Raw genomic sequence first — 26,139 nt, forward strand, 5'->3', positions numbered from 1 at the left:
TTTCCTCGGGTGCAGATTTAGCTGGTGTAGGAATATCCCCTGGGGCAACTGCCAAGAGAAAGTTTTAGTGTCACATGATCAAAGCATGTTAGAGTAGAATCTCGATTATACGAATCTCGCGCGGTAGCGGGAAAAAATGGTATCAAACGAATTAAACCAAAATAAAAATTGAGGCAAGAAAATAGACAGTGACTGTTCATTTTCCATTACTGTCAGTGAAGGTTGGCCGTAACGCTTTTGTGTCTACGTTTTTGGCCAATGTTGCCCAAATTCGCGAGATGATTCAAAAGACCTAGCACGTGCTCTCCATCCGCGAGCATGCCCGCGAGTCGGGCGGCAATGTTCTAAAGCAAGCTTCTCCTAAAGCACGCAGGCGTCAGGTGAAGCCGACTTGCGAAATCGTGACGCGTAATGTTGCCAGAAGTTGTCCTGATATGTTCCCTCCATGTGTTCGTGTTTTTCGCCAGTGCGATGACACACAGCTTCGCGGTTTATTGTTGCGAGGGGGTAAAAAGGTCAAAACAGAGATAAGGCGATATGGTTCCTGGGCCGCCTAATCCCTTTGATCTTATCTCCTCCACCACCACCACCACAGGGAGAGGCATTACTCGCATTGCTGAAAATGACGTAAGAGAGTTCGTGGTGAGGATGGTGAGGATATCCCACCCTTTTCGAAAGAAGGAGCAGCATGACTCGCGCACTCTCGCGTCACGGGGGACCAACCTCTGTCGCGTCCTCGGCTCATTCGTGTCATCCGTAAAGGCAGCATAACGTGTTTGTATCATCCGAACTGTAATACATGGGAAGAATAGGCATTCCGGCCGGGACCGGAAAATAATTCGTATCATTCGTGATCGTATCATCGAGATTCTACTGTAGTTAACCCAAAATAACACAAACTACAATTGCATCTACCCCTTCTGATCTAAAATAACTGTATGTCAATCTTTTATCTCATCTGCTACTCATTATGATCAAGTGTACGTTAGGTGACGTGTCCAATATGTATCTACAAATAACTGAATAGGCACAGGTCTCGAGGTGAATTAGCACATCTTGGCCGTAGACACGAAAAAACATTGAAGAAACAACTTTTTTGCTTGTCCTGTGGGTACAAACCTTGCCTATCTTGTTTTCCACAACAGTTAGAGGATACCTTGGAAGAGCCTAGTGGAGCTACTCTGTACCGTCTGAGCAGCGGCTCGTCGTATCTCCTTGTGACATCTAAAACTGGAAAGATGAAACAGGTGGAACTTCGAGGGCACATCAGAGATGCAAGTACTTTTCTTTGTCTTGCACACCGTTTGCGAGCAGATTATTGTCACATGGTACGTTACAATAAGTCTCAACATTATTATTGTGGAAAGCTTGACGGTTTAAGTGGAACTTCTTCAGTTCTTGGCAGAACAGATGACGACCTTGTATTAACTTAGTATTGTGATGTAAACGATGACGAGGAAATGCCTGTCGGTTACGGAAACACAGGCTCAATAAAATAATTTCACAATAAAACATTAGTGGAAGATGTGCTGCGAGGAATTTTTTTCCCTAAAAAAATTCACACACCTCCTGTATGACACTCTATGCTTTTGAGTAAAAAAGTGTGTTAATTATTGGAGTAAACATGGCACATAAAACATGATTCCCTTTCAATAGCTATTACTACAGCGTGAAGTTTTTGGGGTTTAACTGGATTCTTCCTCGAATTTGCACTCCGAATTGAAGGTTGCTTCTTTAGGGTGAAACCCAATTTTTACCCAGCAAATTGCCCTCGCTGAGACATCTGTAGGAATGCACGCTAACTTGTTTGGGAGCGAGTGCAGTTACATCACCGTTTGTACCAAACCAGGACAGTTAATTTCAGTAACTGAGCCCGATTTCTCCCCGAAATTAGCATACTGGAAGTTTCTCCACCCGAACTCGCGTGAATTTGGAGCACACGTTCATTCGCCCGATTTTTACCCCCCCCCCCCCCCCCCCCGAATTTAGAAAAAAAATATTTCCCGAACACTTCGGGCTCTAAGTATTACTACAGGTATCAATCACGTCATTTTTATCCTTTGGAACCTGCAGATCCCGATTCCACCGCAGTGTCTACCGGATCCAGAAAAGAACGTGCTCACGGTCAGGGGCTATCCCAACGACCTGGGCGAAAACAACGAGGTGTACCGCATTGAGTCCAACCACAAGTGCTACTACGACGGTGAGGTCTTCGAGGATGGCGCTCAGTGGACGGCCCGTCACGAAGAGTGCGTCATGTGCTCCTGTCAAGTACGCCCTGCTTGCACACGTCACTCAGATAAAAATGTTGCCGTTCTTCTCACCAGGGTTCAGTCGATGTAGAATTTCAGGGGCGTCAGAATTCACGTTACGAGGGGTGTCAGGTACTTAATTGGAGGCAAGCGTCGTTGCTTCGTACATCCTTTTGCATTTGCATCGGGGTTTGCATGTAACGTAAGGGTGTCTAAGAATTTGTTACCAGTGTATATTTGACCTGCACTGCACCCTAATTGTCACGGGGTGCTCGTCAGCTAGGGTTTTATCTGAGGCCCCCAGCGGAAACCCTCTTTTTCGGTAACGTTTTGTTAAGTGCTAGCGAACCATGCGTTGGCGGTTGTATGTTTACAGCCTTATCTTTAATTCCCACATTAATTGCAATGAAACGTTTTGTTTATGCAGGATAATTTTAGGCCTCCCTGTCCGATTAAATCTAGGCACACAGAGATGTGTAAGAGCCAAAACATGCTCATACTTCGTGCCGGACAAACGTGTTAATGTATTCATCAGTTTAAGCATAGAATATATTCTTGGGCTCGCCTCTACTGCTTTCAGCACACAGATGTAGTGTTTGACTAAGTGTAGTAATTACACCGTCTTCACTTCCGAAACATATTTGTCACGTGATCATGACTAACTTAGCCCTCCTTCGTAGAGATTTCTCAAGCTTTGTGACGTCACAAACAGACAAAATTATACTAAATTACAAATCATTTTTTGCATGTACCTTGCCATTGTGAGAAACCTGTGCATGCACATCACAAAGTCAGCAAAGCACCACCTCTCATTCTACGTTGTGTTTATGCGTATATTTCAGAGGGGCCGCTTGGTTTGTGAACCCGTGGTGTGTCCTCCTCTTCACTGCCAAAACGCTGTAACACTTCCGGGAGAATGCTGCCCGACGTGTCAGGGTGGGTTGTTTACTGCTTCGTTCTCCCTTACGACATACCACTGTCATCCGTAAAAATCCAGATCGCCTACAACTAAAGCCTTGTGTGGTAAAGCCCTATAAAACCCATCTTTACCATCGATTTGCACCATCGTCTGTTGTGGTAACACCCGAAAAACCCCAGCTACGACTGCAGCCCGCTGGAGAATGCTCAGCGCTATGCATTCACAAAAGCTGCTTAGCGTTTCATGTTCATGTGAAATGCGAGGAGTGCTCTTTTCTTGTTGTCCACCCGAAAATTTGCTTTTCAGGCTGATGTGACCCAATTTTTTTACCTCCAATTTTCAAAAACATTAAACCGCAAAACACATTGCTTCTTAATGTGTTTAATCATGTCCTTAATTCTTTTCAGACGAAGCAAGCAGCATAAACTCGTCGTTTCCTGTCTCAAAAGACACAAAGTCTCGCGCTGGATGCTTTCTGGAAGGAGACAAAAAGTTCCACTTGGCAGGCTCTAAGTGGCATCCCTACATCCCGCCCTTCGGCTTCAGTCGCTGTGCAGTCTGCACATGCCAGGTAAGTTCAGGAACTGAAATTAACTACTGTAGGCTTTGTTCTTTTCTACGACTTTTGCATCTTGCACTTTGTTCCAGCCCATAACATTGACTGTGGAGTGCAGGCGAATAACGTGCCCTCCGCTTAACTGCCCAGAAAAAGATGCATACAGAGAAAATGCATTGTCATGCTGCAAGAAATGTCCCAGTAAGTGAACGTCGAACCCCATCTAAGGGTGCTCACTTTTTAAGTCTCGACGCTCCTATGTTGGTGGCTCGTTGAAAGAGTAGAAACTCCCCCGATATGTAGAGGTAATGCGAAGGTCAAAAAGAGGGGAAACTACACACTGAAGAGTCCTCATTATAAAGCATGGATGCAAAATCACGTTGTCGTTAAAGGGGCAGTGCGAGCCCCCTCCATGAGTTTTTCTTCAGAAAATAATCTGGTCCTTTCAAAGTTCTCACATGTTCCTCCCACGCTTTATTTTTAGATGTGATGCCCGTGAAGTCACAGACACGCGACATCCCTCTACACATGGGAGACCAAGCAACAAAGCTGACACCAAAAGAAATCTTGGCAAGTGGGGGTAAGTCACAGCCTTTTGTGAGTGCCTTTGAACCATCTAACGACATAAATACGAGGGGCGTTCAAGTCGAACCGGGACTTTCTGTCTCCTGAGTGTACAAATGGCTCTCGCTACTTCTTTTTCATCATTTTCACACGCGACAGGCCTCCGCGTTCACCATGTAGTGGTCCAAAGTTTGTGCAAAACAGAAGACATGTGCTAGACAAGATGGCCGACAACGAGGTGAGCGCGCACATCGAACAGCGAATTGTCATGAAGTTTCTCGTGCATCAAGGCGTAAAGTCATCTGAAATTCACAGAAGACTTCAGGCCCGGTATGGCCACTATACACTTAGCAGCAGCAAAGCGTTTGAGTGGTGCAAACGGTTCCGAGACGGCCGTACATCAGTGCAGGACGATCCCGGCCGGGGCGGCTCAGAGCCCAGTGTCAGAGTTCCTGACAACATCCCACTTGTGGAGCGCCTGATCCTCAAGGACCGACGGATAACATGTCTCGAACTGGCTCGAAAGACGGACCTTTCTGTGGGAACGTTGAACACTATCATTCATGGACACCTCCAGTTTCGGAAAGCCAGGTCTCATCACCAAAGGAGTCCTCCTCCTACAAGACGATGCACGCCCGCATTCCGCGCATCTCACTACACGCACCTTACAGGAACTTGGCTGGGAGTTGCTGCCACATCCCCCTTACAGTCCAGACCTCGCCCCCAGCGATTTCCATCTCTTCGGGCCACTGAAGGCGTTCCTTGGGGGCCGCCACTTCAGCTGCTACGACGAGGTCAAGAATGCGGTCCGATCATGGCTGCTACGCGTCGGTAAGGATTTCTACGCTGCTGGCATCCAAGCCCTCGTGAAACGCTGGGACAAGTGCATTAGTGCCAGCTGGAGATTACGTTGAAAAATAAAACTAATTTCTCGCCTGTAAGTGCGAAAGATGAAAAGTCCCAGTTTGACTTGAACGCCCCTCGTAACATCCCGCAAGAACACAGTTTAAAGTGTTGTAGAGCGGTACCTCCCCACCATCCATCATCATTGCATTGCCGTTTTCTTTTTAAAACCCAATAGGATGCCAGTTCCAGTTACAAGTATTCACCAATGGTGCAGAGTGGCATCCTACAGTTCAGCCATTCGGAGAAATGAAATGCATAAGCTGCCACTGCAAGGTACGAAGGAAGGCACTTTTTTGGACACTTTGGTATTGACTGTGCCTCGCTTGCGTATGATTACAGGATGGCAAATCGAGGTGCAGGCGGCAGAAGTGTGCGAAGTTGTCCTGCCCCATCAAAATCCAGAAAGATGACGAGTGCTGCCCTCGGTGTGCAGACAGCTGTAAGAAATACATTTCTTCATTATTTGTTCTGGATGTACTAAATAGAACCTGAAGTTCTAGGGTTTGACCCAATTCTTCCCCGAATTTCCACCCCGAATTGAAGGTTGCCTCTTTGGGGTGAAACCCAATTTTTACCCTGTTTTTTCATTCAGCGGACAGCCACCGGGAAGAACGGCCGCCGCGACGAGCGGGACGACGGAGAAAGGGGCGCGGCGGGACGGCCAGGAATTGAAAGGGCTCCCACGGCTCTTCTTTCTGTTTCATTTTTCGAAGGTGGAAGAGTGCACTTTGAAACGTCTGGTGGTGCCCAGCAACCAAGCAGACGACGGGCACGGAGCAGCAGGGCACCTGCTGAAACATTCCACAGTGTGCGGTCACATCAACTTGTGCCACGGGGCCGTTCGACCAGAACGTACCACACGTTTGCACTCTCGTGGAAGTTGTTCCGTTTCTATGGCGACCCAACAACACGGTGGTGGCTTATGTTCTTGTGTCCCAGTTGGATAGTGCGCAAAGACTCGATGTAAGGCACTGCCCAATGGCATAGTGACGCTCTGCCTGATGGGTACAACCGACGGAGTTTCACGCAAACGGGGCCGACAGTCCAGCGGGTACCGCTCCGTTTCACTCACTTTACCAATGAGCACAGGCAGACTGTCGAGAAAGAAAAAAAAAAAAAAAAGATTTCGTTTCTTGACGTGGATCACTGTGGAAGAGCATTTATCATTTTCATTGTTGTCCATACTATCATGTCTTTCCCATCCTAGATGAAATGTCTTCGTATTTGCAAGTGCGCACCACATTTTGCTTGGCAACTATGTATAGTTACGAACAAATTAGAATGCAGCCATTTTTCATATCACATTTTGCACGTAACGTGGCCCTTAGTGTGAAATTAGTGGCCCGTACATTTTCACTGTTCAAACTAGGGCTCGCGGAAACTTGCAGATCAACGACACGTCGCCCACTCGTACGTTCTGCCTACGTCTTTCTCAGACCTTAATTTTATTGTGCTGTGGAGGATCCACAAGAATTCTTCTTTTCATGTCTGTGTGGACGCTGGTTTTAATTGGTGTGTGTGTGTGTGCGTGCGCCCGGAAGCTATTTGTCATAGCTATTCGTTCTATCATCGTGTGTGTAACTGCCGTTGAAACATAGCATGACAGCAAGAAGGCGTGAAGATGAACACATTCAGAAGGATAGAAAAGTCAATGCAAGTGGTATGTGTTCGAGAGATGTTGAGATATCAGTGCCTGTAAAATGTAGCAGGCATCACCTACTTCAGAAGTATTTACGCTATGCATCATCGTTTGCGGATCGTCACTCATTGAGCATGATAGTAGGAATATAGGAGCAATTTCTACAGCTGTTTTTCCAGTCTTGCAGTACAACATGTTATCGCCACATTTGTGGTGATGATCGCAGTTTCGTCACAGGGACACTGATGTTCCGAATTGTTTGCATCCGGGACATCAAGCCAGCCAGTAATACTTGGGAAGCCAGCCATTAATTCCTGCAGACAGTGGTTTCCATTTCACAAAACCACTCATCTGTAGTTAAGAGTGGGAACACTCTTCTTTTCTTTTAATAAACATATCCCCCACCACCACCACCACCACCATTAAAGGAACAGTGCAGTACAGTTTATTCTGTACATGCCTTAGGATCCCCCACACTCCTTCTAGGAACCTTCATCTGAGAATGAGTGAAGTCCAGTCGTGAAGTCAATTGGCTCAGCCGAAGTGGCAGGAGAGCATACGCTGTCGGTGCCTGAACGGAGAAATTTGTTTCCTCCTTTAACGCCCTGGCCTTGTCAAGTGTCTGTTGAGGCAAGCCGCTTACTTGCCTTTTATTACAGAACAAACATTACTCACATTGACGATAGCATCAGGCTTATTGTAAAGCAGTTAAAGGGCCTGTGAAAAGATTTTCCCACTCTTGGAAGAATTATGTTGATGATGGGGAAGGATTTTGTGTTTGATGTCCTGGCTGTAACGCCAATCGAGTGTGTCACTGGACACAGCAGGTAACTTCGAGTGCGACATGACTTTTATCATGAACCTGCATGTTGGTGTTAATATACATTATGCTCGTAGCTTGTCATCACTCGAAAGAAAAACTACGAAGTGTGGACTGTAACGTTATACATAATTTTCTGTGGGAGAAAGTTTGACAGAACTTGTATGTCATGTTAATAGGCCAAAAGAGATCAACTTTTCCTTCGCCCAAGGGTCACTGAAGTCCACAAGCCATCTTTTCCAACATTTCAAAGTACCCATGATGAGCTCCAAAGAGCTAGCTGGACTTTAATTATAGATGAAGTAATAATAGAATAGAGTGATGAATTATAGAATCTAGGATCTGGTAAGGTTGCCATCTGTCGACTGCAACTCTTTATTCAGCCTCAAAGTGTCAATATTTGTCTACAGTTTTTTCCCAAACATAGAAACCGTAGTGGCACGACAGCCATTTTTGTGCAGCCAACAGCGCTAAACATTTTAACGAAATTCGCTCTGTAAAAAGGCTAATACAATTTCACTTTCGCACTTGTGAAGTCACAGCCAGGTGCTTCTTCTCTGGCTGCATTTATGTACGAGGAAAGACACACATTCTTTATTTAAACGATCGCCTCCACATCAGCCCTTCCTTCCGGCACTTAATATCTGAAACTGGATATCGTGTTGTGGCACACAAGGTGTTCGTTTTTCTTCATGTGCATTCTTTGCTGGAATCTCAAGCAAGATTATGTCAAGCAAAAGCACCCCCTTCCTGTACCATTACACCGTTCCTCTTGTTCCGTCATCACATGTTTTACTCTTTGTTTCACTATGAAACAGAAAAAAAACTGTACCGTTCCGTGGAGCTTTACCTTCAACCAAATGCCAAGTGAGAACAAACTTTGCTAGAAAAAGTCACATCTTCACTGCGTACTACCAACGTAGTACTGCACAACGCGTCACTATGACTTCGATTTTCTCGACAGATCTAGCATCTAACTGATTTTACCAAACGATTGTGCCAAAAAAAAAGGAACTTTAGAGTCATTTCCCTTCCCTTAGTCATCGTGACAGAGTCACAAGCTTTTAGTGTTATGAGAGTCATTATAAATATAGCCTAAATGCGTGCACGCACCCAACTGGTGGGTGTCGTGTACACAATGCGTGAGAGCATGTAAATGTGCGAATGAATATAGCGAATCGAAGGTAGCGATTATTTAAGAGAAATGCGAAACCTGTGAATATTGAGTTGCTACTTTTTTTTTTTCCTGCTTCTAGCAAAGGTGTATTTATGAAGGTGTCTGTGCCATTCAGCGATGGCGCGTCCTGCCATAGTATGACGATGGTTGTGTTTTATTCTGAAGATTGTTGTTCTGACAGAGTAACTTTTAGCTTATGTGATCACTATGGATTTCGATATAATTACAGAAAAATAAAGCGTAAAACACCCTGCACAGCGTTTTCCTATTTGCCCTTCGTTCCAAACCATTTTTGTTTGTCTCACGGTGGTTGTCTCTTTGTTGCACGTGCCTTCCAGCCATACACGCATTATCGCAAATTAATTCATGCAAGCGAAAATGCAAAGAGGGGGCAAAGTTTCCGCACTGCAACCCTGTACTGCCATCATGCTTCAAGCTCAATCCATGCTTTTTCCAATTTTGTTAGCAATGCATCTCAGGTTTGTTACAGTTGCTTTTAAAAAGTATCTTAGTTACAAGTAAATGGGTTCAAAAGTAAAAAATACACTGACACGTTACGGATAGGCACTTAGTACTTTTGTAGTTAGTTTCCTCAGTATTCTACAAAGGTTAGCTGCATATGAATTTAGCTGAAAATTTCCCACGCAATGCAGGATGCAACGCGTGTGCAAGGAGCACGGGGATTTCGTGAAATCTTTTATTATGACAGTATTTCAGTAACAAGTGCGAATTGCGTTCGGTCAGAACTTCCCAGAGCCAACTGCGTCTAATAGTTTCCTTGAGGTACTCAAAATATGTCTAGATGCAAATACTCAGATTAGAGCACTGCACGGACCGCATTCTCATCCTGGGAACGCGTTTACTTTTACCCAGTTGCGCAACAACATCCTCTTATGACGACTGCATCGCAGACGAGCTTCAAGCCTAAACTTCATCCTTGATCCTGTTATTCCGACCATTGGTTTATCCAGATTCATATAAGCACGTGGGGGGGGGGGGGGGGGGGGCGAGCTGCTTTACTGGAAGGGTATTCCGGTCCTGTAGTCCTGTGGGGGCAAATCACGGATATGCTATAAATATACCGATACGCTAGTTCCTACACATGCCGACGGAAAGAAAGATGATGAAGAGGGCAAAATTCAGAAGATGCGAGCGACAACAACAATCAGAAATGTAGACAAATCTGATACTTCCGCTTTTAAGATGCTTTTTCGCGGTTTGTACCGTGTCCGCGTGGCCTAATGGATAAGGCGTCTGACTTCGGATCAGAAGATTGCAGGTTCGAGTCCTGTCGCGGACGTTTGTAGTTTGCACATTTTTAGTTTTCATCTTATTTGGAAATGTGGCTGTTCTTTATTTCGGACTAGGGCGGCTAAATACTTTCTTGCAACTCCCTGCTGAGCATTTGCCATCACAACAGTGTCACAACACTGCGTAAGCAGAACTCTGTGCCTCCTACATTTCGCAATTTTGACAAGCTGATGCGTGGAAGCTAGGTTGTCAAAAGTTTCCGGCAAGAGAACAAGAGATAAACTGAGAGATATACAAGGGGGGAGATAAACTGAGGCAATCCAGAAGGATGTGGGTTCGATCCCTACAGCTGGCTAACCTTTTCAGTGACTTTCATGTTTCATCGGCAAGACTCACTCACTCATCACTCATCCTCCTTTCACTCTTACATTTTGCTCACTCATGCACACATTCATACGACGGGATCCACGCAGGCGGCAACTGATGAACATGAACAACAAAGAACATCATGAAAGAACTGATGTTCTGAGGCTGGAACAACATAGAAGGGACAAATACATACAAAGCCTCAATAGCCTTCCTAATCTTTCAAAGAACATCAGTTCTTTCATGCTCAACAGCTAACCTTTTCAGTGACTTCTTTCTTTCATTGCTCCGTCTCCATCCCCGGCTTTCCACCTACCCCTCTCTCCCGCTCGCTAGTCGGCAAAGGCGGGAAAGGGTCCTTGTTTGGAAAATCAACCACGCCGTTGAGAGCCGCGAAGTGTCGTCAGTGTGGCAGGTGAGGAAACATCCGTGAAAGTCCCTCACCGTGCCCTATCCTGCGGTACTTATAAAAAAAATTTCGTCCGCGACAGGACTCGAACCTGCAATCTTCTGATCCGAAGTCAGACGCCTTATCCATTAGGCCACGCGGACAACTGAAAACAGGACTGTTAAACTCCCTTTTGTAAAACATACTCGTCGTTTAATTGTAATTTCGTTTCCAACCGGTTCAACATGTTGTAGTTTCTGGTAGACATTAGTAGATGGTAGCTGAAGCGTAGCACGAAATGTTTTGCATCTGCTTCGAGTCTAGAGCACCAACGAAGGGGTGTGTTTTGGGAAGAGTAGGGAAACTGCGGTCATTCGAAACGGTTCGAGATGCAGATTCGTATTGTCAGGTTATCCTACTTGGCTACTTCCCCGCTGCCACCAAACCGGCCACATTCGTCGTCTGCTACTGTTGCATCGACTGCTGAAAACCGAAGGAGGCATTATAAATAGAAGACACATGTCCTGTCTAATGTGGTTACTCTTTGCAGTTTCAACAATGGACCAAAATTGTGGCAGCTTGTACCAGGGCCGGCGAGTAAGGCGACCGCCTTAGGCCCCGCGCACGAAGCCCTCAACCAGGGGGTACTTTTTTTTAAAATATCAAGTACGCACTTAATCATGTGAAACAGGCCCCGCGATGTGCCTTTGCCTCGGGCCCCGCACATCCCTAGCACCGGCCCTTTTATGGTGGCTTTGTTCCCACTGAATGCCTGAATGTGTAGTGCATATAGTTGTGTGTAATTAATGCTCGTGAAAGCACAGTACAAATGTGTGTATATTTCTTCCAAAACTGTCACCTTTGCATGTTCCTTGTCAGTAGCATATATTTGGCGAACAGTTGTATGTCATGCACCTTTTTCGTGATAAATTATTGAACATTTTAACTGCAGTATGCAAGACCGCTTCTTGCTTATGACACCAGTTAGAAACACATACTGATACAATAGAGCACAGTTTTAATATAAACAGCAGCTGTAATTTTACAGGTATGTGTAGCTATATAAACCTAAAGTAACATCCTATTTCGAGGATGGAGCAGGCGCTGGAGCTTCCTTCTGCTTCGCCTGCAATGAGATTTGTACTGAGCTTGCTTCACAGGAGTAGACAAACCATACGTTTAAACTGAAACTACCTTAAGCGTATATGCCCTCAAGAGTGCAGGCTGGTTGAATTCATGCTGACAGTTGTTGTAACCCATTCCAAAGCCACTGCCTAGGCCAAAAATCACTGGCCATGCACGCCCTGGAAGAAAATACTGAACTGTATTATACCTAAAATATCGATTTGAGTAAAAACAGATTTATTATCAGCACGAAGATGTACAGGTCACGTCGTCACTGCTACTTACTTTTAAAAACAAGCAAGGAGAACACGGCTCCCACGCCAAGTCCGGCACCTTGAAATGATTTCAATGAATATATAAATACGCAAAAGTTATACCCCTGTCACAAAATGTGTATAAATGTTGCGTGATGGTCAGAGACAGGTGGAGACGGGGGGGGGTGCAAAAATTGTGAGTGTGGGGGAAGGAGTAACATTATTACAGTTACGTTGCAACAGCTTTACATATCATTGCTGACATGCATCTAAAGCTGAAGTAACACAACCCCCTCTTGTAGCGAGGTGCACAGGGAAGGATGGTAAGGGGGGTCGCTAAATATTTCGGAGGTGTAGTGAGGGAAGTCACTGGTGATGAAATAAATTTGTGCGTGGAAGTGGGTGCACGTAAACTGGAACCGGCTACGGTCAGATGTGTAGAGCAAATAACTCTAGCAAATCCACCGAGATTCCTCCAGGACCACCACTGAAACACTTCGACTACATAATCAGTGTAACTTCACTAATAACAATGAGTGCTTACCCATCTTTATAAGTGTATCAGCAACACACTTATCCCACTTTTCTCCAAGAACATCTTCCGACCTTGCCGTCGCCATTTTCGCAAGGAGAGGGGGAGCGGACGTTGTTTGTGTCACGTGGGTCACGTGATTTATGGCTAGTGTCGGATGCCGGGTTAACATTGGTTGGATTGGGATTGTTTCGGTTGGCTTTGGCAAACGTAGCTTCATCAGGCGATATTTAGTAATGTTTTTTAATAATATTATTATTAGATACGTAGATACGGCATAAAGCATTTAATAATGTATCTCGCTTATTTTGCTGAATCCTCGACGTGAACAGCGAAAAACCGTGCCATAAAGGCAACATTGGTAGAGAGAGGTTATTTTGCAAATTTGCGAGGGATTGTTTTTCGTTTCGGCGCCTCTGCTGCACGTCAGTTGTAATGATTTGCGTTTTGCAGGTCACGGAGTTACAATATTGAACATGCTAAATCACGCGGAAGCTATATTTAACAAATCGCATGCGTTATAGCTGGCTGACAACGTCTCCGTGTCTTGCTGTGGCAATGTGCGCAGGGTAATGTTGAGCTCATACTTCAGTTTCGGTATACTCAAGTCCTTCTCCGTCGAGTTAAACGCGCATAGCACATCAGTTAAATGGCGTCCTTTCAGTCTGGGAAGAAGATGTCTCGTAAAAACAGATCGTGAAATTGATAAGGACGTAAAGGTAAGACAGAAGTTGCCGTTTTAGGGCACTGACATACGTAGAAGTTCCAGTTCCAGGACCTCCATCGCAAATAACGTTGTATACTCGCAGGAGTCGTATTGCCTACTTGGCGTGAGCGAAGATTGCAACCTCCAAGAAGTCAAAGACGCGTTTTTAAAGTTAGCCATGAAGTATCACCCGGACAGAGGCGGCACTGCAGCGGACGCCGCCAAATTTGATGAAATCAAAAAGGCGTACCACACTGTGCGTGCCTACCTATCGAAGGACACTTCTGACGATGTGGATCAGGTTATCGAAAAAGATTTTAATATAAAGGTAAGTATATATATATATATGACGACATGGTAAATAAGTGATTGATGGCGTTTAATATCAATAACGCGCACTAATTTCAGCATACAGTTCCCCAACACAGGCAGTACCTAAATCTCGAGGGCGTTGGTTATGGTACTCCTACACAACGCCAGAAGCAGTACGATCGCTACAGAGTCGCTCAAGCAGCTGATAGAGTTTTTGAATATCGTGCCCGCAAGGCAAAACTAGGAGAGAAGAACACGCTCGTGCAGCATAATGCAACCCTAGCACATCAGTACAAAACAACGTAAGTTAATCAAGCCAATACTCTCAGAACTTTCATACGTTGGTGTCGTTCTCTTGCAGCAATGCCATTGAGCGACTTGTAGAAGACTTAATACAGGAGTCGATTGCTAAGGGAGAGTTCGATAACCTGCCTGGTTTTGGAAAACCTTTGAAGTTTGCACCTGAAAATCCCTTTGTTGATAGCATGACACAAAAACTGAATCAGGTACACACCATAAACTGAGTGAATCGTACACACCCTACTTTTCTGATGTGTCCTCGATTTCAAAGTTTTGAACCCCAAAACAATAGAGTGAATAGAGTAACATTTTTAAACATGTTACTTGCAACTTCTGTATCAGGCAAAGAACATCACCACATTGAAAATTGTACTAACACAGAGTAGTGACAAGTATATTAGTATGCACATGGGATGTAATCGTAATGTAGGGTCCCCGCAGAAAGTGTGAGCTGGTGAAGTTATATAGTCACTGATAACTTGGATCACCTAAATGTTAATGACGTAGTACTGATATACGCATACTCTACCAGGTGCTAATCAACAATGGCTTCGTACCGGAATGGGTAATGCTTGAGAAAGAGATAAATGAGGAAAAGCAAGAAGTACGCAACACTTTGTCGATTGAGAGAGCTAAACTCGGGCCACTGCCGCTTGACAGTGACGAAAAGAAACGTTGGGACTGTGTCTTGGAGAACCTGCGCAAGCCAGTGGCCAACATCAATCACAAGATCAACAAATATAACATGGTCGTACCTCTTCCCTCAAAACAGCAGGCAAGTCTCTTGGTATCGTTCAGTAACTAACAACACATGGCCGTGGGACAAGCAGTTCTAATGCATATTGTACGACAGCTTCATTTTCAGTTGGCACAAGTCAGTGAGAAAGTGCTCAAAACACCAGGTGGGGGCAAAAGGCAGACTAAAGCTTCCACGCAAAAGAGTACCACTCATGACGACAAAGGACTGCTGGCCTTTCTGCTGGAGAAAATAAAGCCGTAGTTTTTACATTTATTACACAACGGATCGTACATGGAGCACGAGTCTTGCTGCGGGACACGGTGTAAGAGCTTTGTATTTTCCACAAGTTTCCATGAAGTGGTGTCACCGGGTAAACAACTATGACATGCTTATAAACATAAGTTTTTGTGCAATAACAAGTAACGTTAAGTGACCACTTGAATACAAAAGCATCTACACCTAGTGCAAGAGCTAACAGTTGGAGCCAGGGTAGTGTCAAACCATAGCAGTCTGCAGGCTTTCTGCACGGGGAGCAAAGTGATGCAGCACTTTGGCTGTGTACTGTAGCTCTGTGATGTGATTTATTCGAGATCTGCAGACTCGATTGACGCGCTCCCTGTTGGTTAAGAGAAATGCAAGTTAGATTGATACACACTGCCTTTAAACCTTATGTACATGTTATTGTCTATTCAACAAAGCTGACCATGCTCATTGCCCCCAGGGAGGGTTCAACTCTCCCCCCACACACCCATAAAGTACCCCGCACTAAACAAATATAGATTTATTTTATTTCATATAAAAGATCATTTGGCTATTTTTTTTTTTTTTTTTGTCTGAAAAGTGCTTAGATATTGCATAACTGGATTTTAAAGATTAGCGCAGCTTCCGCAGTTGCGGAGGCTCCGGCGACAACGACATCACCGTGACGTCACTCCCTAACAGGAGGAGTGAGAGGGCCTCAATCAGAAGAGGAAAGCGCCGTCCAGACGCCCGCACCGTCGCGGCATCCCTTTTCTCAAGGCCGTGCTCTGATTAGTGGTGTGGGTAATTACGTTTTCGGCCCTTTTATTTTTTATATTTCAGAGAGGGAATTCCGGCATACTCTCAACATCCGTCGTCTGCTCCTGTCATGTATTCCATCCAATAGCAGACAAACTGCGCCACTATTTCGCGTGAGATTTTCGAAACGATGGTGAGTGATCAACGAAGAATGAAATGACACATAGTTTCGAAATCGACTGGAACGTATGCGACCTGCCCTTTAATTCGCGAAGAACCCGAAAAACTCCATAGTCTCGGTTTCTGCGAGATTGTAGGTGATATTTGCGCGAGCTCTGGCGTCTGTTTCCTAGCAGCACCGCACGTCTCCGCGCTCTCTCCCACGTTGGAAGATTGCCAGCAGCTGCGGCGAGGAGGCGGAAATCGACCTTCGAGGTGCAATGTTGCCAGACGCATTGGTAGATTGGCTACCCCATGGCGTCATACTTCTCAAAACTAGTTAATGTTATGCTAATGATATAATTAATTTTATGATATATCGGCGTCGCGCAAAGAATCGACGTTTCTGGAAGGATACAGTGTCCGACGCGTAGATCGCAGCAACATATAAATTCTTAAGACACGATCATTGTGGCACGCCAAAATAGGCTAACAAAAAATCGTACGAAAAACCAGCGGATACAGGTGTCGCTCCTGCGCAGATCCCTGCAAACAAGGATCTGAACTGGAGGTGAGTTCTCACGAAAGAGCCGAGCCGCAGATGGTTGAGAGGGTTAGACTGGGGATGACATGTCACCAGACATCGTTTGTGCCAGCGTCTCACACCCCAGCAACCAACCAGGGATTATATACCAGCACACACACACCCTAACCCCCTAAGCCCACCAAAAAAGAAATGCCGAAAGAGTCCCAAAACAGCAAGGCAGATAAGTGTTATCCCCCCCCTCCTACGAGAGCCTCTCGCCAAGATAAAAATCCTGGGAACATCCCTGTGAGGGCACTTTGTCTGCTTGCATTTGTCAAGGCATTTGTGTGACAGCTGTCTCTGGCAACATAAAGTATGATGACTAGTGTCTGTGGGTGTCGCCGGTGTGCGGCTGTGGTGTATCTCTAGGGGTGATGAATGTTTCCGAGGTCATTTTTCTGGTCCCCAATGCCGGGGACGCGGATCATCTAGGGAGGGTGCGCATGTCCTGAACTCCTCAATTCCTATCATCACCGAGTGCTTCAATTGATCTTAGGCAGCATGCAGTTGTAGCACCCCCTAGGAAAGTCCTGGACCCGTCCCTGTCTGACGTCCATTACGCCTCGAGAAGTGTGCAGACATACACTATAGTCAAAGACACGAGGAACATGGGGAGAAATCTGGGAAATGTACACATTACGTTTCTGTTTCTCAGCATCTTCTAGAATGATGACAGCAATGATTCCTCCGATGATGCTGAACACGATGATGACAGATGCCAGAACAAAAAGTGTCAGCGTTCCACCTATCTGTTGGAAAGTCTCGCGACGCCTAAAAGAGCGCATAGGGGGAAAACCGTCGTCAACGCACATAGTGTATCGTGTGCCACAGCACAACGAAGATATAGGGAAGCGCTATACGTACTTACTCTAGCCTTTCCCGGACTGGGCCGAGGACAAACTGGGCGCCGCACTCATTGGTCAAAGTTTCTTCCCGGCCGGGTGCTTCAGGAAGACGGAGAGCTTTGTGATGGACGTGGGCAATGTCACGGCGGAAGCTGCCATCGTCGCAACCTGGCTCCTGATCCTTAGTCTGCGCCCCTGCCACAGTAATTTCTGCCTGTGACTCGGCATCGCAACTAGGAATGCTGAAAAATTGCGAAGTCTATATATGCATGATCTGTTGTTTTATGCCATGTGGTTGTGTCTACTACAGAAGTATACCAGGAGCACGTCCTTTTGTCATGGACCGTTGGCATGCTTGCAGAAGTTCACTGAACAGCGTTATGAAGTTTCCCGCGTCATTGCCGTCAACCTCAGCTGCGAGCATGCTAATTTCTCCATGGCGCAACTGATGTCACGAACCGGATGGTTTCGTGCATCAACTTTGGACGCCATGACCGTGATATATAGAGCGGCCTTCGTCCAACTGATTAATACGTTGCGAATTCTCACCTCATTTTTCAAACACATTTTCCTGCTTGGCGAGCCTGTCGCTGGCGGGACCGGCACAAAGCGACAGGTTGTAAATGCGCGAGACGCAAGCCACGCTGGCGTCATCACTGATGGTACCAATCAGCAACTGGCTTTAGTACGGAGCCGAATGGGTATGCCGTACTATTCAAAAGGGAACCACGTCACATATAATGAACTATAAGGGTGGCTACACAACTATCCGATACCATCCATGGAGCTGCAGGCGACATATGAAGTCACCACATTTCTCCGGCAAACACCAAGTTAATAAGAGAAGAAGAAGAAGATTTGTAAGCATGATAGTCGACCGACCCTTGGCCGAATTGCGATATGAACTGCGTGAGATGCAGCAGTCCCATCGGTACTGGCAAGTCGCGCGTGGTACGAGTCCGCACTGACTGAATTTCATTCTGAACGAGTGAGCTCAGGCATCGGTGGCTCAGACTTAGAGCAACGGTTAGCAATTCACAGCAAATATGGACACTTGTTTCACAGAAGACGACGAAGACAGAGAACCGGAACCTGATGCCAAGACGTTGGAGTTCTATAGAATGTGAGCAACACAGTTCTCCCACGTCTCTGGTGTTTGTACGGGTTTGGCTTCACTCAGTGTGTACTTGTCTCGCAGCGGACCTCCGTCCATTCTGCGGAAGCCCGGCATTCCTCCAAGAAGGTGAGCAAGTGGTCGTCTTTCATTTTCGTTATCAAAGTGGGAAATTAGCTATTTTCTGAATATCTGTCTGAATATACGAATCCTATGAATATATGTGAATGAATACTTTGTCCGAATCAATCACTCTATGTACCAGATACTGCCAGTATATTTTATGTGGATGTTCGGGGCAGTAGCCAACCGTTATGGCTCCTACCAGGGGCGGAGCCAGACCCCTGATTTGGGGGCGGGGGGTTTCCGTGTTGAAGCCCATAGTAGCTTGTAAGCTGTAAGTAATGATAGTAGGGGAGGGGAGAGAAGGAAATCCCACGTATAAACTGACGTTTTGGGGGCGTCCCCCCCCCTCCCGTGGGTCCGCCACTGACCTATACTCCTCTTGCTGAATTCCAACATCCCCCTGAGATGAACAATCCTGGACAAATCCCTGTGGTCCGGGACAGGGGCGGATTTAAGGGTCTGTCATGGGGGGGGAGGGGGTCTTAAGAAAATTTCGTGCTTTGCGGTACAGCATCATCCAGGAGATAGGGTTTTTACATAAGGAACACAGCCGTACGGGGGGAGGTCGCCCCCCCCCTTTAATCCGCTCCTGGAACGAGAGTTAATTGGGCCTCAGCCTCATTTGTATGACCGATAATTCGGTGTCGTATCACCGCACAGACTTTACGGTGAAGTCGGACCACGTTCGCACCTGAAAAGATGCTTGAATCCCAATGGGGTGCTCATCTTTATTATCAACAGGTTAACCGCGCACCCGATGAATGGTCAGTGGCATTTTTCAGGCTCCCGCTTCCAGAGAGAAGAGTGTCATTCTCTTCGGATGTTGTGGACCCGTAAGTTCGGCGACGAAGCCTTGAACGTTGTACCGGGTTGATTGGGGCAGGAAAATAATGGCTCCGTACTTTCCATGCAGGCCCCAGAGACGCAGGCCCCTACAAAGAAAACAGTACGTATGGTATTCCAGATATATATAATATATACTGTTGCGCGCTGCTGACTGTTTATAAAGTGCCCTGGCAGACTAAATCTAGCCCCGCTCTTCAGAACCCTACCCAATTTATGTCATTACAATCCACGTGTCCCCCCCTCCACACTGTACTCTTACAAAAAATATTTCCCTGAGAGACTCCGAAGCATCCTAAAAATTCTAGTTTTGAGAAGGATGACGTCATAGGATGTGACTCCTCGCCGCAGCTGCTGACAATCTGCCCGTGGTGCCCAAGAGCCCGCGGTGACGTCACGTACTTTTTGAGAATCCGAAACTGTGACGTGGTAGCGCGTAGTGTTCGCTGACGGCGTTGATATTGTGCGTGCTAAGTCTTTGAGCGAGGTTGATTTAATAATACGAAATAAAATAAATCTTATTAGTCAAAACAAAATCGAAACCATTGTCATGGGTTTGCCAAGACGAATGGACCTTTTTCACAACGCTTCTGCACATGCTCTGTGACCCTGACGGCGCCGGAAAGAGTGCCCTACATATTCAATAGATGGCGCGCTGTTTTGGCGCGCGCGCCGAACGTGTTTCGCTGGACGGCCGCTAGGATACGACGCGAGTGTGAAAAAGGTCCATTTTCGAGTGTGTTCCTTGCCGCAACCTCTTCATCCGACAGTCTAGCGTCGCACATCTCACTTGTGGCTTTTGCTTTGCAGGTCCGATGCAGAGATGTGGGACGCGAGGCACGGGGGCGGCGACGAATCTCGTAGACCGTTGATAAAGTTAAGTCCACTCGGACACACAGTAAAGTGTAACATTTAAAACGTCGGCTCTCGCTGCAGGAAGGTTTCTCTTATTGCGCTCTGTTCCTTTGCTATGGTGACGCTTGTGGGAGTTTTCTGGGGATACATCATCCATGGCATTGTCCACTCGGAAGGTTAGTGTTTTTGCACGAAGGTAACCTGAGTAAACGCAGAAATCTCGTGTTCAGGTCAGGAAGAAAAGCCGCATCCGTCCGTGCCTGATAAAGGAGTCTTAAAAAGTAAGTATTCGAGGCGCTAGAATCACTTCAGAAAGTGCAGACTGTGTCAATTACTTAGTTCTACTAGAGGAAAATGCAGGTAACCTCAGAAGAGAGTACTCACTCATTCTGAGAAATGTCTTGTTGCCTGTTGTAAGAGACAGACGACTACCTTACGGATTATGGAATGTTATACGTACATCCCTGCGTCTCTCCGCAGATCAAGAGGAGACGTTGCGAAATTTTGATGACTCCGATTACAGCGTGCCAAACCGTGAGTGTTGCAGGTATTTTTACTATCGAACATGGTCGGACGTGACATTGAAAATTTATTAACGTTTTCTTATTTATTTTTGGCAGTGGTTTTTATGACAGCAAAACCTCATCGACGACGTGGCGCCACTCTGGTTGTAGTCCTCAAGAAGTACTCGCCTTCTACAGCCCTGACTCAGTTGACCCGTGCACAGAGACCGATCAATCGTCGCCGTGCTCGAAGGAAGAGCAAGAAAGACTCGAAAGGAGAGCGCTCCAAAGTGCTTCTAGTACCGAGCGTAGACGAAAATAATAGTTCGGCCCTCGGTAGACCTAGCAGAGAAGGCAACGCGTTGTCCCTTAATGTTACGAAGGCCCAATTCGACAGCAAAGTAGCCGTCGACATATTTGGACCTTTCGCCGGTGATACAACGGCCTTCAACGCGTCCGGCAATTATTCGGAACGGCACCTAGTACGAAGCACAACAGCCAGAAATGCAAACGCTTCGATGATTTCAGCGAATGTGTCTACCGCAGTTCTCGGCTCGCACGAGGTTACTGGAAGCCCTGGCTATGGTGAGAACGTTACGGAAGCCACGCCGGAAGAAAGTCCCGCCCAGTTGAATGGTACGGTGATGGCAACGGTTGGAAATGCCACGGACGTTAATGCGGGATTTGAAGATTACAACGATGGAGGGAACGTGACATCCAGTGTTAGTGAAAGCGTGGAGACTACGTCTCGGGTTGTTTTGAACAGTTCCTCCGAATACTATTACGACTAGCGTTTCTGTATACTTGTTTTAGCTTTGGTCCGTATAACATGTCCACACATATTTTCTAAGCACTTTGTGTGGCGTTGCTAGTACAATATCGCACGCTCACATCCAGTGGCCAGCACTCACAATAGATAATCATCAATCAATATAATTGCAAGTCAAACGTGACTCACAGTAGATAGCCACCGATCAACATCAATGTTGAAGCGTAGCGACAAGGACGTTGTGGCTACGAAGTGCAACAAAAGTGTTACGAATATATATCCCAAGCAAATTACTACCGATTGGGGCAATGCATTCCAAATTTCAACACGTGAACAATAAGTACGTTTGAATCTGTAGGTATGTATAGGTAGGTGTTTGTATTAGTTTCAGAATATTTATAGTGCTATCACTTGCATTAAACTACTTCATGGCCGTCTGCAGTCGACCGAAAGATCGAGATAGTACTGGTTGTATGAGAAAAAAATAACAAAAAAAAACTATCTAGTTCCTTTGAATCTGATTCGTGAATTTGGTTGTATGTGGGTACCATGCGATACTCATGTGCCCAGTACTCACGTTGCCCAAGGGCGTTAGTCGTAATGTTGCCCAACTCTGAGGCCGACTACTGAGAGTCCTTTTACCACTACAAGTCCACCACCACCACAGTTTTGTAGGCCGTCAATTTCTCTTTCTTTGTACTAAATTTTCAGTTTTCTTTTGAGCATCCGGAGACAATTTCGAGCTTCAAAACACATTTCATTTGCATCATTGTCCAAATGTTTGGCAACACCCCCGGTTTTTTCCCTGTGTACCACTGTTGTAACTGCACGCCCAATTATTTTGCACCCCCACCCCACTCCGAGCTTGCAATTCTGGATGAACTACTGATTGTCCCACTTCAAATTAGACGTGATGGACACTCAAAATGAGTCCACTGGATTCAGATTCTTGCCTTGTACCACGCAAACAAACTGTATCGTGGCGCAAAAGTAGTTGCAACTTGTGGAGTGGAGTTCCACGCACTAGCCATAGAGCACGGGTCACGAAACTATGCTATAGCTGAAGTCATATTGGATATGCGTGATATGTGCTACAATGGCGAACACTGTCAACCCGTGCGCCTAGACGTGAAACGCGCGAAACAGAAACTGAAGAAGGTAGCTTCCGCTGATGGCGCTGGTGTGATGGATTGTGCTATGGATTGGATTTGCTATTTTCGTAAACACTGTTAGTTTACGGCGGTTCTTCCACGTGCTGTAAAAATGCGGCCACTGACAGACGACGAAACTCGGAAATTCTTTGAAAAGCTGTCAAAATAGTACGTTTATCGCCACCGTTGAACATATGATTTGTACATGTAACTGTTTAAGTGGATCCTACAGAATGAAATCGGATGCCGCTATACTAATTTGCTGCCAACTTTTTCAGCATTGGGGAAAACATCAAATTGCTTATCGACAGACCCGATGGAACTTACTGTTTCAGGCTGCACAAAGACAGGATATATTATGTCAGGTAAAGTTGAAATCCCGCGATTGCTTGCTGTGCTTCCGAACTGGTTTACAGAGATCTGTGTGTGGATGCTGCGCCTCAGTATCTCCACGGTACTGAGACATTTACCGAATAATGTTCTTTGAAATTCCAGTGAAAAGATCATGAAAATGGCAACAAACGTGTCACGCGAGAATCTGGTTAGCATGGGAACTTGTTTCGGAAAATATACGAAGACTGGAAAGTTTCACCTGCACATCACAGCACTGGACTATCTTGCGCCCTATGGGAAGGTTGGTATTCAGTGCAAAATGAGTGCGGAGAGCCCATTGTTTCATAGTTATGTTGAATTTGAGTAACAGCGAAAGGATTCTTACACACTAGTGTGTTTTAAGCAACGAAAACTACGAGCTTAACAAGGTCTAGCCCAAGTACAAAACAAATTTAATGTCAGTGGTAAAAAGTACAAGTGTGCAGGCGAGCTGGTACATTGTAAAACAATGAAAATCCTGAGACAAGGAGGACAACACGCAAACCCAATTAATGACATAGAACAAGAGATAAACTGATGTTCTGAGGCTCCCTCCACTCCCAATAACCTCCTGATAGGTGGAAAGGGGGTAAACAGAGGGAACGCTAATTAACGTACCAAATTTATGCTGTACTGAAATTTGCGAAGCATGAATGACACTTGCAAAACTGACCCCCAGATCATTTTTCAAGTTTGACAGTAGTTTGATCATATTTAATGTTTTTGTTGTGACTTTTCCATCACATGGCAATGGAATAGTGAACATGTTTCATGAGCAGTTACTGTACAAATTGTCTTTGAGTCCTCTACCTGTTGTCACTTCAAGCCGAGTAAGCACATGCTTATTAAATGGGTTAAATAACTCATCTGCGGCTGTTTTGAAATATTAGTTTTACTGCCTCTGGTAAAGAAAGCAACTGCTGTAAGCCAAGTGTGAGCACATGTCTTGACAACAGTCCACATACAGTCACTATATATTCAGTGACTGTGGGTGCGCATTAACTCCCTTGCACGCCGATACTACGGTTATCAGGGTGTCTGCCAACCTGGAAAACAGGGAATTATCCGGGAATTTTTATGCAACTGGAAAAGTAGGGGAATTTGCCAAAAAGGCAGCTGAAGTCAGGGAAAAATCACGGACAAGTGTCGTCACAATGTGCAGTGAATCGTGAGTGCTGACGAGCGGTTGAGCGGCCATGCCGCAGCAACGTTGCCGTGAGTAGCAGTTTGCCAATACGACAAGCTCGGAGGCAGAAAAGTAGGGCAGCCTTTCTAATTTCTCAATAAATGGTCTGTTTTAGTATGGATCTGTATCAAAACGTAACAGCAGGCACCAAGCTTCCTTTTGTTTTGGTCGGGGAATTCGCTTGAAATAGTCAGTGAAAACCTGGAAAAGTCAGGGAATTTGAAGTCTACAGTTTAGTAGACCCCTGGTTATGCCTCCGAGCCGCGCGTGTCGGCATGACCAGCGAAAATTTGCAAACACACGAATAAAGCCTTCTCCCAGAACCCCTGCTACATTTAGAGACGTTATTCTACCGCATTACCATTGCAACAGTTCAAGGTGACACCTCATGTGTAGTCCGGCAAGGTGCGTGTGTCTTGCAGAAACTCGGCATTGGGATCCGTCACGTAGACATCTAGATACTTCCCTCTAACTCGCACAGCCGATGGACTACCTCAGGGGTTTACTTCGGGACAAGGCAGCCTTTAAATGTTGTGATGCATGTACAACATTGAACATTTCTTCATTGCAGCAAAAGATCTGGCTGAAACCCAGTGCAGAGCAGCAGTTCCTGTACGGTCACCATGTCCTTAAATCTGGGTTGGCAAGGATTACGGAAAATACCAGCCAATACGACGGCGTGATCGTATATTCCATGTCGGACATCCCATTGGTAAGGTTCGACGAAGGGTCTAAAATGGTCCGCATTAAAAGGGATCCTTGCTTCAGTTCAGAGATATTGGTGTATTTATCTTTCTGGGGGAGTGCACTGTGCCAATGTCACCTAGATAAAGAGAGCCTGCGTAATGCATCATCTCACTGCTTCACACGTAGGTATCTAACGTCAGGGTGTCAGTCAATCACCGCAGACGATTTCAAGCACAGGATTTCTGTGGCTACCTTTAGCTGCCATTGTCAGACACTTCGTTTAAAAATGATCAGGCTTTGTTTCTGGGTCATCTTGACTGTGCCAGGTGGTTTTGGCTGGCGGTGAACCAGGTTTTCTTCACTGAATCGCAATTTGCGTTCTCTTTGCACACTTCTTCGTCGAAAGCACTTGTATATTTACAATGACAACCTGTGTAAGCCTGGTGGTGCATATTACTCAATGATACGGAGTTTGAAAACATTGAGCTCAGTTTGTCTGTTTCCAAGGCTCTATATTGTTCAGCGGCACATATAATTTGCATATTTTTGTATTGATTGCTGGGAAAACAGAAGTCGTCTTACGAGCTCGTCGGTCGCATGTACTATAGCAGCCAGCCACCCAGCCTTATTTATCCCTTCTGCTCACGTTCGGTATTTTTTGCTTCAGTGGTTGTCTAACACGGACTTCCTTCCTTCTCTGGAAGACCCGCACTGACTCATGTTATGACAGTGCATTGAACATGGTGCATGTGATACATAGTGATATGTGCAGGCCTTGCATATGGGCATTGCAAACATTTAGGTGCTTTAGTGAGGGGTGTAATAATTGTAGCAAAAGTACATACCTATGGTATTACAAGCAGAAAGTTGGTTCTGTTACAAATGGTGATTATATATCGGTCTCTAAATTTGAAAGGGCTTCGGAGTGGCAGCCAAATCCACCCAAGACTGCAGAAGAGCAGATCCAATGGCGATCGTCGTTTTTCATCAGGCGGACGTAGGGGAATACATCAGAACAGAAGACACCCTTACGTGAATATGTGAAGCTTAATAAAACATTTATGATAACGATTTATGTGAAAATGAGTGGATGAGCTTGCACTTTTTGCCTACACTCTCTGTGGGCTTGTCCCTGGAG

The 26,139-nt window shown here is 45.7% G+C and overlaps 6 protein-coding genes and 2 non-coding genes across 10 annotated transcripts in view; 5 read left to right on the plus strand and 3 right to left on the minus strand.

Moving 5' to 3' along the window:
* The window catches only part of LOC135371013 (dorsal-ventral patterning protein Sog-like), a 129,364-nt gene extending 120,276 nt beyond the window's left edge, over positions 1-9,088 (plus strand). Inside the window, exons 15-23 of the mRNA XM_064604983.1 lie at positions 1,146-1,274; positions 2,074-2,271; positions 3,095-3,188; positions 3,579-3,742; positions 3,820-3,928; positions 4,212-4,307; positions 5,373-5,470; positions 5,537-5,636; positions 5,790-9,088. Coding sequence (XP_064461053.1) covers positions 1,146-1,274; positions 2,074-2,271; positions 3,095-3,188; positions 3,579-3,742; positions 3,820-3,928; positions 4,212-4,307; positions 5,373-5,470; positions 5,537-5,636; positions 5,790-5,869 — 1,068 coding nt within the window. The 3' untranslated portion in view covers positions 5,870-9,088. The remainder of the gene's footprint in view (positions 1-1,145; positions 1,275-2,073; positions 2,272-3,094; positions 3,189-3,578; positions 3,743-3,819; positions 3,929-4,211; positions 4,308-5,372; positions 5,471-5,536; positions 5,637-5,789) is intronic.
* Positions 9,089-10,060: 972 nt separating this feature from the next.
* Trnar-ucg (transfer RNA arginine (anticodon UCG)) lies at positions 10,061-10,133 on the plus strand. The gene has a single exon. It is a non-coding gene; the product is annotated as a tRNA-Arg (tRNA).
* A 796-nt stretch (positions 10,134-10,929) lies between these two features.
* Positions 10,930-11,002, minus strand: Trnar-ucg (transfer RNA arginine (anticodon UCG)). The gene has a single exon. It is a non-coding gene; the product is annotated as a tRNA-Arg (tRNA).
* Positions 11,003-11,836: 834 nt separating this feature from the next.
* LOC135370299 (MICOS complex subunit Mic10-like) lies at positions 11,837-12,880 on the minus strand. Its single transcript, XM_064604012.1, has 4 exons — positions 12,762-12,880; positions 12,249-12,296; positions 12,033-12,142; positions 11,837-11,964 (listed from the first exon to the last, which is right to left on the minus strand). The coding sequence occupies exons 1-4, from the start codon at positions 12,835-12,837 to the stop codon at positions 11,920-11,922; spliced, it is 279 nt and encodes a 92-aa protein (XP_064460082.1). The 5' UTR covers positions 12,838-12,880; the 3' UTR covers positions 11,837-11,919.
* A 248-nt stretch (positions 12,881-13,128) lies between these two features.
* Positions 13,129-15,075, plus strand: LOC135371015 (dnaJ homolog subfamily C member 28-like). Its single transcript, XM_064604986.1, has 6 exons — positions 13,129-13,468; positions 13,559-13,783; positions 13,864-14,069; positions 14,129-14,273; positions 14,600-14,842; positions 14,921-15,075. The coding sequence occupies exons 1-6, from the start codon at positions 13,322-13,324 to the stop codon at positions 15,065-15,067; spliced, it is 1,113 nt and encodes a 370-aa protein (XP_064461056.1). The 5' UTR covers positions 13,129-13,321; the 3' UTR covers positions 15,068-15,075.
* Positions 15,030-18,053, minus strand: LOC135371017 (uncharacterized). 2 transcript variants are annotated; one of them, XR_010415491.1, is made up of 4 exons: positions 17,945-18,053; positions 17,415-17,637; positions 17,191-17,321; positions 15,030-15,422 (listed from the first exon to the last, which is right to left on the minus strand). XR_010415491.1 is itself a non-coding variant. In XM_064604987.1 (4 exons), the coding sequence occupies exons 1-4, from the start codon at positions 17,947-17,949 to the stop codon at positions 15,388-15,390; spliced, it is 390 nt and encodes a 129-aa protein (XP_064461057.1). In that variant the 5' UTR covers positions 17,950-18,053; the 3' UTR covers positions 15,030-15,387. The 2 variants fall into 2 exon arrangements, 1 of the variants encoding a protein (XP_064461057.1); XM_064604987.1 differs by having other exon boundaries at positions 17,419-17,637.
* LOC135371014 (uncharacterized) lies at positions 17,909-21,686 on the plus strand. Of its 2 annotated transcripts, XM_064604984.1 has the most exons (9): positions 17,911-18,518; positions 18,594-18,638; positions 19,418-19,468; positions 19,549-19,581; positions 20,289-20,354; positions 20,415-20,509; positions 20,564-20,614; positions 20,814-20,867; positions 20,954-21,686. In XM_064604984.1, the coding sequence occupies exons 1-9, from the start codon at positions 18,442-18,444 to the stop codon at positions 21,625-21,627; spliced, it is 1,146 nt and encodes a 381-aa protein (XP_064461054.1). In that variant the 5' UTR covers positions 17,911-18,441; the 3' UTR covers positions 21,628-21,686. The 2 variants fall into 2 exon arrangements, with proteins under 2 accessions (XP_064461055.1, XP_064461054.1); XM_064604985.1 differs by lacking the exon at positions 20,289-20,354 and having other exon boundaries at positions 17,909-18,518.
* Positions 21,687-22,814: 1,128 nt separating this feature from the next.
* Positions 22,815-26,072, plus strand: LOC135370300 (60S ribosome subunit biogenesis protein NIP7 homolog). Its single transcript, XM_064604013.1, has 5 exons — positions 22,815-22,924; positions 23,035-23,121; positions 23,252-23,390; positions 24,886-25,026; positions 25,918-26,072. Exons 1-5 carry the CDS (start codon positions 22,869-22,871, stop codon positions 26,035-26,037), a joined length of 543 nt encoding a protein of 180 aa, XP_064460083.1. The 5' UTR covers positions 22,815-22,868; the 3' UTR covers positions 26,038-26,072.
* The last annotated feature ends 67 nt before the right edge of the window (positions 26,073-26,139 follow it).

This window comes from Ornithodoros turicata, chromosome 10, assembly GCF_037126465.1.
Source record: "Ornithodoros turicata isolate Travis chromosome 10, ASM3712646v1, whole genome shotgun sequence".
In the NCBI taxonomy this organism is placed as follows: Eukaryota; Metazoa; Arthropoda; class Arachnida; order Ixodida; family Argasidae; genus Ornithodoros; species Ornithodoros turicata.

Coding starts and splice junctions, on each gene's coding strand:
- LOC135370299 (XM_064604012.1), bottom strand. CDS start 12,837: ATGGCGACGGCAAGGTCGGAAGATGTTCTTGGAGAAAAGTGGGATAAG. Junction 12,143..12,248: donor CTCCTTGCTTGTTTTTAAAA/GTAAGTAGCAGT, acceptor ATTTTCTTCCAG/GGCGTGCATGGCCAGTGATT. Junction 11,965..12,032: donor TGAGGGCATATACGCTTAAG/GTAGTTTCAGTT, acceptor ATCTCATTGCAG/GCGAAGCAGAAGGAAGCTCC.
- LOC135371015 (XM_064604986.1), top strand. CDS start 13,322: ATGTTGAGCTCATACTTCAGTTTCGGTATACTCAAGTCCTTCTCCGTC. Junction 13,469..13,558: donor AAATTGATAAGGACGTAAAG/GTAAGACAGAAG, acceptor GTATACTCGCAG/GAGTCGTATTGCCTACTTGG. Junction 14,070..14,128: donor GCACATCAGTACAAAACAAC/GTAAGTTAATCA, acceptor GTTCTCTTGCAG/CAATGCCATTGAGCGACTTG.
- LOC135371017 (XM_064604987.1), bottom strand. Junction 17,322..17,418: donor CCAGTCCGGGAAAGGCTAGA/GTAAGTACGTAT, acceptor GCGCTCTTTTAG/GCGTCGCGAGACTTTCCAAC. Junction 15,423..17,190: donor AGATGCTGAGAAACAGAAAC/GTAATGTGTACA, acceptor CTTAACCAACAG/GGAGCGCGTCAATCGAGTCT.
- LOC135371014 (XM_064604984.1), top strand. CDS start 18,442: ATGGACACTTGTTTCACAGAAGACGACGAAGACAGAGAACCGGAACCT. Junction 18,519..18,593: donor ACGTTGGAGTTCTATAGAAT/GTGAGCAACACA, acceptor CTTGTCTCGCAG/CGGACCTCCGTCCATTCTGC. Junction 18,639..19,417: donor CCCGGCATTCCTCCAAGAAG/GTGAGCAAGTGG, acceptor GGCATTTTTCAG/GCTCCCGCTTCCAGAGAGAA.
- LOC135370300 (XM_064604013.1), top strand. CDS start 22,869: ATGCGGCCACTGACAGACGACGAAACTCGGAAATTCTTTGAAAAGCTG. Junction 22,925..23,034: donor TTTGAAAAGCTGTCAAAATA/GTACGTTTATCG, acceptor CAACTTTTTCAG/CATTGGGGAAAACATCAAAT. Junction 23,122..23,251: donor GACAGGATATATTATGTCAG/GTAAAGTTGAAA, acceptor TTGAAATTCCAG/TGAAAAGATCATGAAAATGG.